At 32.3% G+C, this 10000-nt stretch overlaps 1 protein-coding gene across 13 annotated transcripts in view; it reads left to right on the top strand.

The window, feature by feature from the left end:
* LOC133636004 (MAP7 domain-containing protein 1-like) overlaps positions 1-10000 on the top strand; it is a 136345-nt gene that overhangs the window by 119656 nt on the left and 6689 nt on the right. For 12 of the 13 annotated variants that reach the window (XM_062029587.1, XM_062029583.1, XM_062029584.1 and 9 more), the window contains 3 exons: positions 870-1108; positions 2387-2675; positions 2755-2935. In XM_062029587.1, the coding sequence (XP_061885571.1) occupies positions 870-1108; positions 2387-2675; positions 2755-2935 (709 nt within the window). The remainder of the gene's footprint in view (positions 1-869; positions 1109-2386; positions 2676-2754; positions 2936-10000) is intronic. The other variant, XM_062029585.1, reaches the window with a different exon arrangement.

Below are 10000 nucleotides of genomic sequence, written 5' to 3'. Positions count from 1 at the left end.
AGTTCTCTTTTTCTGGCCATTTTGAGCGTTTAATTGACCCCACAAATGTGATGCTCCAGAAACTCAATCTGCTCAAAGGAAGGTCAGTTTTGTAGCTTCTGTAATAGTTGCTGGAAATGGGCCTCTATACACCTATGTAGATATTGCACCAAAAACCAGACATTTGCAGCTAGAATAGTCATTTACCACATTAGCAATGTATAGTGTGTACTTCTTTAAAGTTAAGACTAGTTTAAAGTTATCTTCATTGAAAAATAAGGACATTTTAATGTGACCCCAAACTTTTGAACGGTAGTGTATATTAGTCCATTACTATCTTTGGACTAATATTGAGCGAGCAAAACAAATGCTGTAAAAAACTGCAAAGTAGCATATTTTTATTCGGCCTGTGGCTCGTAAATTGTAATGTTTGTACATGGAGGTTCCACTGATATCTTATCTTAATAACAATTAATGAATTTTACTTTTAGAATATGCCGATGGCCAATAAAAAAACGAGCTCCTGGCCAAAAATGTCCTCCGGGCCATAATTTGGACGCACCTGTTTTAGTCAGTGAGATTTATTCCTTTTGGGAGCAGGCTTGTTTGAGACAGATGGTCGGGGAGGCTCTCATCTAACTACTAAGAAAAGTTATGCTGGACTTTGTTCAGGCAGTCTGGCAAAAGCAGAGCTGTTTGCATGAGAGTGTGGAACGTTCAAACAGAACTAGGTCTTCCAGACTGATGCTTTCATCTCACACCCAGAGCCAAACAATGGTGTCAACACAGAGCACAGTCTCTCACAGCAACTTCTACTTGACCTAGTTATCATTTGTGTACACAACTGCACCTAGAGACTCATTTGTCTCATTTCTCCTCTCCTGTCTCAGCAGCACCCCTAAGCCCAGAACAAGACCTCCGTCACCAGCTGCTCCTAAAAGTCGTCCCTTATCTCCTTTGGTGCCGGCGGTCAAGACGCCCACGGGGAAGAAGACACCCCCACCCGGCTCCAAGACACGGCCCAAGCGGGCCCAGACACCAGCCAGAGTCCAGCCCCAGACGGTCACGACGGTCACCGTGGAAACAGGCCAAGAATCCAAGGAGCCTGGTAGTTCAGAGGAGAAAAAGAGTGAGTGTTGGTTAGGGTTGTACGGTATGCCGGTACTAGTATAGTACCACGATACTAATGAATAATATTTGGTACTATACCGCCTCTAAAAACGGGCATGACGGCGCGTCAACGTCACATCATGACATTGCTGGTTTTACGAGCGGAGGAGCATGTTCGGCAGCGCACAATCACAGAGTACTTACAAGCAGACACAGAGTGTAGACAGAAAAGGGAGAATGGACGCATTTTGGCTTACAAACTAAAGATAAAGGTGAAGTTATAACACTGAAACGCCCTCAGGAAGAGGTGCTTTAAGACATGGCTAGCTAGTTAGCAGCTAAAATCCATCCGCAGTCAACAGTAGCTACTTCTAAATCACTAATCCTCGCCTCAACGGTGACAAATAAAGTGAGTTTCTTACAAGAATCATCCCTGCAGGACGAGGAATAGCTAAACATGCTTCACTACACTCCGTAGGAGGATACAATAGCTCACAATGTAAACAAACGCCATGGGTGGATCTACACCTGACATCCACTGTAATGATACCAAGTGAAGGAGCGTACCTAGTCGATACTACTATGATGACATCAATATTTTTTAGCATCACAAAATCTTTTTCCGTTTATTTTTTATTTATATTATGTTTATAAACTCTAGAAATACGTTCCTGGACACATGAGGACTTAAATTTTGACCAATGTATGATCCTGTAACTACTACTAAATTTGTGGTATCATCCAAAACTAATGTAAAGTATCCAAACAGAAGAATAAGTGATTATTACATTTTAACAGAAGTGTAGATAGAACATGTTAAAAGAGAAAGTAAGCAGATATTAACAGTAAATGAACAAGTGGATTAATATTTACTTTTCTACTGCTTGTCCTTTATAATTTTGACAAAGTAATAGAATGATAAATGACACAATATGTTACTGCATATGTCAGCAGACTAACTAGGAGCCTTTGTTTGTTTACTTACTACTAAAAGAAAAGTTGTCTAGTATGTTCACTATTTTATTTCAGAACTAAATTGCGATAATAAACATATGTTTAATGTACCCTAAGATTTTTTGTTAAAATAATGCCAATAATGCCATTTTTTGTGGTCCCCTTTATTTAGAAAAGTATCGAAATACATTTTGGTACCGGTATCGGTACCAAAATATTGATATTGGGACAACCCTAGTATTGGTATTGTGGTGGAAATCTTTCAAGGCTGCTATGCGTATTAGGATTTAAGGAAGTCCGAGGCCTTTCGCGTTGTCATTCACCTTTCTTTCCTCTCTGATAGACTCCAGTAATGTGGTGGCTGCTGCACCAGCAACATCTCCCGCCCCCAGCCCACCACTTGTACAAGTGCCAAAAGAAGAGGTCCCCACACCAGCTGCATCTCCCTCAGTGAACGCCACAAGTAATCCCGCCACACCCGCCGCCGCCCCGGTTGCGACGTCCGGCAGGCCATCGGCCGGCACAAACGACCCCGAGGAGGCCGCTCGCGTCCTCGCCGAGAAGCGCAGACAAGCCCGGGAGCAGCGGGAGAGGGAGGAGCAGGAGCGCCAAGAGCAAGAGCAGAAGAACAGGTACGTCTCAGCGTTCATGCGTCAATCAGAGAATATGGCGGCATGTCGTCGTGTGTAACACCTTGACACGTCACTTCAGGATCCTCAGGGAGGAGGGCATGGTGCGCGACGCAGAGGAGAGGAAGCGCCGCGAGGAGGAGGCTCGATTCATGTCCGAGCAGCAGCGTCTGAGGGATGAAGCCCAGCGGGCCGAAGAGGAGGAGCAGGCCAAGGAACGAGCCAAAGCTGAGCAGGAGGAGAACGACAGGCTGCAAAAACAGGTCACTCCTTGTGATTTTTAACCTCAGAATTGACTCATTTATGCTGCCTTGATCTCATCATAACGCCTTTTCCGCACTTGTTCTGTGCATAAACGATAAAGAACACAACAGACATGGATTTATTCCAGCAAACCTTATTATTATTACTGTTATACCATAATGATGAAAAATATATCATCCAAAGCAATTATATTAACCCACAAACAAAAATTGCATACAGGTTCTGTTTTTTTTAATCGTATTTAAACCCTTTGAAGGCCTTTTGACCAAATGATGTCAAGGTTTTTAATTGTATTTTTAATTATGGTATATATTTGTAAAACATGAGGTATTTTGCTGGTTTAAACCTGTGATGTTATCTGATCTAAAGGCCTTCAAAACAGTCAAAATAAAGAATACAAATGTTTATTGAGAATTTGAGCAAAACAATAATAAGCAATATATATCCAAAACGTTTTTATGCCCTTCAAAATACTTTTACTGTTTGACTTTGGAGATAATTAACATTGAATGTAGAACAGATGACTAAATATACATAATAATGCTACTATCATTACAGTTAAATGTATTTCTAAATAATATAAATAAATAGAATATTTTTATATACCGTATGTAATAATAATAATATCAATACATATATGTTTTTGTTTAATGATTAAGTGTTCTATAATAATAATAATAATAATAATAATAATAAATACAGCGTTTACAATGAAATCCTATTACAAAACAGTTTGTTACTATTTCTTGATTACAATATTTGAAAATATTAAACCAAAGCAATTATTTTCATAAAAATATACAATGCAGTTTTCATTTAATTTTCATTACAGTTAAATGCATTTCTAAATATAATAATTAAATATAATGTTGTATATGATATATTTAATAATAATATTTGTAATAATAATATTTTAATTTAAAATATAAATGTTTTATGTTTAATAATAAAATGTTCTTATAAAACAATGAAAAATACAACTTTGTATTTACATTTTTTTAACCAAAGCAATTATATAAAAAGTAATGCAATTTTCATTTAATCCAATCAATCCAATCCACTTTATTTATATAGCACATTTAAACAACAAAATGTTTCCAAAGTGCTGCACAACAATATTAAAAACAATATTCAAATGTTATCCTTAGCTCCACCAATGACTGAATAAAAACAAAAAATAAATACATACAAAACCAAAATAAAAACAATATCAAATATATATGATTAAAAACGATTTTAAAGGGTAAAACCAATTAAAACAGTAAATAGAAATCAACATTTTAAAAACACAGAGGACAACAGAGGACCACACAACTCACGTAGTGCTAAAAGCCAGAAAATAAACATTTAATTGTCATTACAGTTAACATTCTAAATATAATAATGCTATAATTAAATATAATCTTTTAATATATGTACTAATAATATTTTATAATAGTAATGTAATTTAAGAGAAATGTTTTTATGTTCTAATATAATAATATTAACAGAAATAAATACAACTTTTACAATTAAATCCTCTTCTAAAACAGTTAAAGTGAAAGTCCAACATCAGTTACCTTTGACCTCATAAATAGTCCTTGGGATAGTTTTTTTTTTTTTTTTTTTAAATCAAACATGTATTACAGTGAATGGTGTAATTATTGTTTTAATGGTCAGCTGTCAAAAACCACTTTAGTGGTGAACATCCCCCAGATCTGCCACATACATATTTACACATTTCAAGTGTAAATACATGTGTTAGTGTAAAGCCGTCAACTTTCCATTAAGGCGAGTGGACCCCAGTGATCAAGCCCCCCTCCTATGCAGTAAAGCCATTTACCATCTGGGCTGCTTAATGCATAGGACCATGCACTGTCTGGCATCTGGAAAGATTAAAAGAGGGGAGAATATGTGTGCTGCCGTCACGGATTATATATGTCACGCGTGAGCCCTAATAGTCAGAGGCCCCTTGTCTGCCCGGACACATGCCAGCTGGTGACCTCCATAACGGCGAAGAGCGGCGGCTGAAGGTGCCATTGTGATGGAGGAGATAGTGACAGGCCTGTGTCTCCTTCATTCAAGCCCTGCAGTGTGCAGATAGGCAGACAAGCGGCGTCAGTGTGCGCCAGGGCCCAAGATCTCGGCCCGTCTCCTTCAATAGGTGCATTGTTTGACAGAGTCTTATCCAGCAGGTCCAAGGTGTTGCCTTCTGTTGGGAAATATTACATACATCTTCAAATCTAATGCGTCAAAATCTGCATTGATGCTCATTTTAGCGCATCAGTCTGCTTGGTGGTGAGTGTATATAGTGAACAATGTGGCACTATACTGCCCTCTGCCGGTGGCTCTCAAACACAACCACCTTCCTGTTATACCAGGGGTGTCCAATGCAATGAACATTGTGAGGATATCATTAACCAAATACAAACTGTTGATACCAGTTATAACACAACTAGTAGTCTTGAAATATATATATTTTTAGCCTTTTTACAAAATAAAAAAATACATATAAAATTTGGTGCTGTCAAATGATCATTATTTTTTTATCAGACTAATCACACTTTTAAGGTACTTGTTTGCATGAATTAAATTAACTTTAAAAAATACCCCAATATTTTGACACAAATGTTATGTTATTGTCATAATGTCCTTTTAAAAAAAATGTTTTACTTGAATGTACTTCACTTATTTGCTCAAAACTTGACTTTCCTGTTATTCCAGGGGTGTCCAATGCGTCCCCCTTTGGCCATTTGCGACACATGGTTAGTTTTTTATTGGCCCGGGGATATAATTAAACAAATAAAATCCAAAAAACTGTTGATACCAGTCATAACACAACTGTTGGTCTTGAAATATATATTTTTAGCCTTTTTACAAAATAAAAAAATATATATAAAATTTGGTGCTGTCAAATGATTTTTTTTAAAATCAGAATACTCACACTTTTAAAATACTCACAGTAAATTACTTGTTTGCATCATTTAAATTCACTTTAAAAAATATCCCAATATTTTGACACAAATGTTATTTTATTGTCATAATGTCCTTTTTTAAAAAATGTTTTACTTGAATGTACTTCATTTATTTGCTCAAAACTTGACTTTCCTGTTATTCCAGGGGTGTACAATGCTTCCCCTTCGGCCATTTACGACACATGATTAGTTTTTTATTGACCCGGGGATATAATTAAACAAATAAAATCCAAAAAACTGTTAATACCAGTTATAACACAACTATTAGTCTTGAAATATATATTTTAGCCTTTTTACAAAATAAAAATATATATATAAAATTAGGTGCGGTCAATTTTTTTTTTTTTTATCAGAATAATCATGCTTTTAAATTACTCACAGTAAATTACTTGTTTGCATAATTTAAATTATTTTTTTTTAAATACCACAATATTTTGACACAAGTGTTATTTTATTGTCATAATGTCCTTTTTAAAAAAAAATGTTTTACTTGAATGTACTTCACTTATTTGCTCAAAACTTGACTTTCCTGTTATTCCAGGGGTGTCCAATGCTTCCCCCTTTGGCCATTTGCGACACATGGTTAGTTTTTTATTGGCCCGGGGATATAATTAAACAAATACAATCCAAAAAACTGTTGATACCAGTCATAACACAACTGTTGGTCTTGAAATACCCGTATATATTTTTAGCCTTTTTACAAAATAAAAAAATATATATAAAATTTGGTGCTGTCAAATGATAATTTTTTTTAATCAGAATATTTACACTTTTAAAATACTCACAGTAAATTACTTGTTTGCATCATTTAAATTCACTTTAAAAAATATCCCAATATTTTGACACAAATGTTATTTTATTGTCATAATGTCCTTTTTTAAAAAATGTTTTACTTGAATGTACTTCATTTATTTGCTCAAAACTTGACTTTCCTGTTATTCCAGGGGTGTACAATGCTTCCCCTTCGGCCATTTACGACACATGATTAGTTTTTTATTGGCCCGGGGATATAATTAAACAAATAAAATCCAAAAAACTGTTAATACCAGTTATAACACAACTATTAGTCTTGAAATATATATTTTAGCCTTTTTACAAAATAAAAATATATATATAAAATTTGGTGCGGTCAATTTTTTTTTTTTATCAGAATAATCACGCTTTTAAATTACTCACAGTAAATTACCTGTTTGCATAATTTAAATTATTATTTTTTAAATACCACAATATTTTGACACAAGTGTTATTTTATTGTCATGATGTCCTTTTTTTTAAAAAATGTTTTACTTGAATGTACTTCATTTATTTGCTCAAAACTTGACCTTCCTGTTATTCCAGGGGTGTCCAATGCTTCCCCTTTGGCCATTTGCGACACATGGTTAGTTTTTTATTGGCCCAGGGATATAATTAAACATATAAAATCCAAAAAACTGTTGATACCAGTCATAACACAACTGTTGGTCTTGAAATATATATTTTTAGCCTTTTTACAAAATTTAAAAAAATATATAAAATTTGTGCTGTCAAATGATTTTTTTTTTAATCAGAATACTCACACTTTTAAAATACTCACAGTAAATTACTTGTTTGCATCATTTAAATTCACTTTAAAAAATATCCCAATATTTTGACACAAATGTTATTTTATTGTCATAATGTCCTTTTTAAAAAATGTTTTACTTGAATGTACTTCATTTATTTGCTCAAAACTTGACTTTCCTGTTATTCCAGGGGTGTACAATGCTTCCCCTTCGGCCATTTACGACACGTGATTAGTTTTTTATTGGCCCGGGGATATAATTAAACAAATAAAATCCAAAAAACTGTTAATACCAGTTATAACACAACTATTAGTCTTGAAATATATATTTTAGCCTTTTTACAAAATAAAAATATATATATAAAATTTGGTGCGGTCAATTTTTTTTTTTTTATCAGAATAATCACGCTTTTAAATTACTCACAGTAAATTACCTGTTTGCATAATTTAAATTATTTTTTTTTAAATACCACAATATTTTGACACAAGTGTTATTTTATTGTCATAATGTCCTTTTTAAAAAAAAATGTTTTACTTGAATGTACTTCACTTATTTGCTCAAAACTTGACTTTCCTGTTATTCCAGGGGTGTCCAATGCTTCCCCCTTTGGCCATTTGCCATTTGTTAGTTTTTTATTGGCCCGGGGATATAATTAAGCAAATACAATCCAAAAAACTGTTGATACCAGTCATAACACAACTGTTGGTCTTGAAATACGGTATATATTTTTAGCCTTTTTACAAAATAAAAAAATATATATAAAATTTGGTGCTGTCAAATGATTATTTTTTTTAATCAGAATATTCACACTTTTAAAATACTCACAGTAAATTACTTGTTTGCATCATTTAAATTCACTTTAAAAAATATCCCAATATTTTGACACAAATGTTATTTTATTGTCATAATGTCCTCTTTTAAAAAATGTTTTACTTGAATGTACTTCATTTATTTGCTCAAAACTTGACTTTCCTGTTATTCCAGGGGTGTACAATGCTTCCCCTTCGGCCATTTACGACACATGATTAGTTTTTTATTGGCCCGGGGATATAATTAAACAAATAAAATCCAAAAAAACTGTTAATACCAGTTATAACACAACTATTAGTCTTGAAATATATATTTTAGCCTTTTTACAAAATAAAAAAATATATATAAAATTTGGTGCGGTCAAATTATTATTTTTTATCAGAATAATCACGCTTTTAAATTACTCACAGTAAATTACTTGTTTGCATAATTTAAAATATATTTTTTTTAATACCAAAATATTTTGACACAAGTGTTATTTTATTGTCATAATGTCCTTTTTAAAAAAAATGTTTTACTTGAATGTACTTCATTTATTTGCTTTATTTGACACCAGTCATAACACAACTTATTAGTCTTGAAATATATATTTTTAACCTTTTTACAAAATAAAAAAATATAAATAAAATGTGGTGCTGTCAAATTATTGTTTGTTTTAATCAGAAAAATCACACTTTTAAATTACTCACTGTAAATTTCTTGTTTGCATAATTTAAATTAAAACATTTTTAAAAAGATCCCAATATTTTTGACATAAATGTTATTTTATTGTTATATTGTCCTTTTTTAAAAATGTTTTACTTGAATGTACTTGATTTATTTGCTCAAAACTTGACAAAATGTTATCCAAAATCCCATCTGGATATATTTTGAAAACATATATAATCTCGTGTAAAAGTATAGAATTCACAACAATACATTCTTACGTGGGAGCACACCTCTCCGAGGAATTCAATAGTAAGTAAATATTTGGAAAAATGATTGAAAAATACTTATTATTATCAAAATATTACAATATAATATGCCAAATAAATTATGATTGAATAAATATTACTAAACTGACTTGATTATTTTTCCCCCTTTAAAAAGAGTCTCAAAAAATGGTTTGTGTTATTTGTGAGGTATGTGGGTTTACAAAAAACCTCTTTAAAAGTATATTTTAAGCTTTTTATTCAAACCGAGTTGGGAGAAAATAACAAAATAGCATCATAACATCTAGCAGACGGCATTTGGGTTTGGACATTTGAGTTACGTCATAAATCATGAAAGTTGCCCAATTACTTAGTATCCTTACTTTATGCTTACTTTATGACGTACTTACTGGTACATAAAAAAAAACTGTCAAGCAGTATAATAATATTTTTATTGCAGTCTACCAGTATACATTTGAAAACATATTTAGTGTACATCATTTTTATTTGTATTTTGTATTTATTATGGACACAACAAATACTCTTCATTAATAAATATATATATATATAAATATTTGTAGTATTATGAGCTCAGAAAAGGCTATTGTCCCTGATATATATATATATATATATATATATATATATATATATATATATATATATATATATATATATATATATATATATATATATATATATACACACAGTTATGTATATATATACATACATATATATGTGTGTGTATGTATATGTGTACATACTGTATATATACATAGACACATGTCACTGGTATATATATATATACTGTATATGTGTATATATATATATATATATATATATATATATAT

This window comes from Entelurus aequoreus, linkage group LG20 (genome assembly GCF_033978785.1).
Source record: "Entelurus aequoreus isolate RoL-2023_Sb linkage group LG20, RoL_Eaeq_v1.1, whole genome shotgun sequence".
In the NCBI taxonomy this organism is placed as follows: Eukaryota; Metazoa; Chordata; class Actinopteri; order Syngnathiformes; family Syngnathidae; genus Entelurus; species Entelurus aequoreus.
This window is presented reverse-complemented; position numbering and strand designations above follow the sequence as displayed.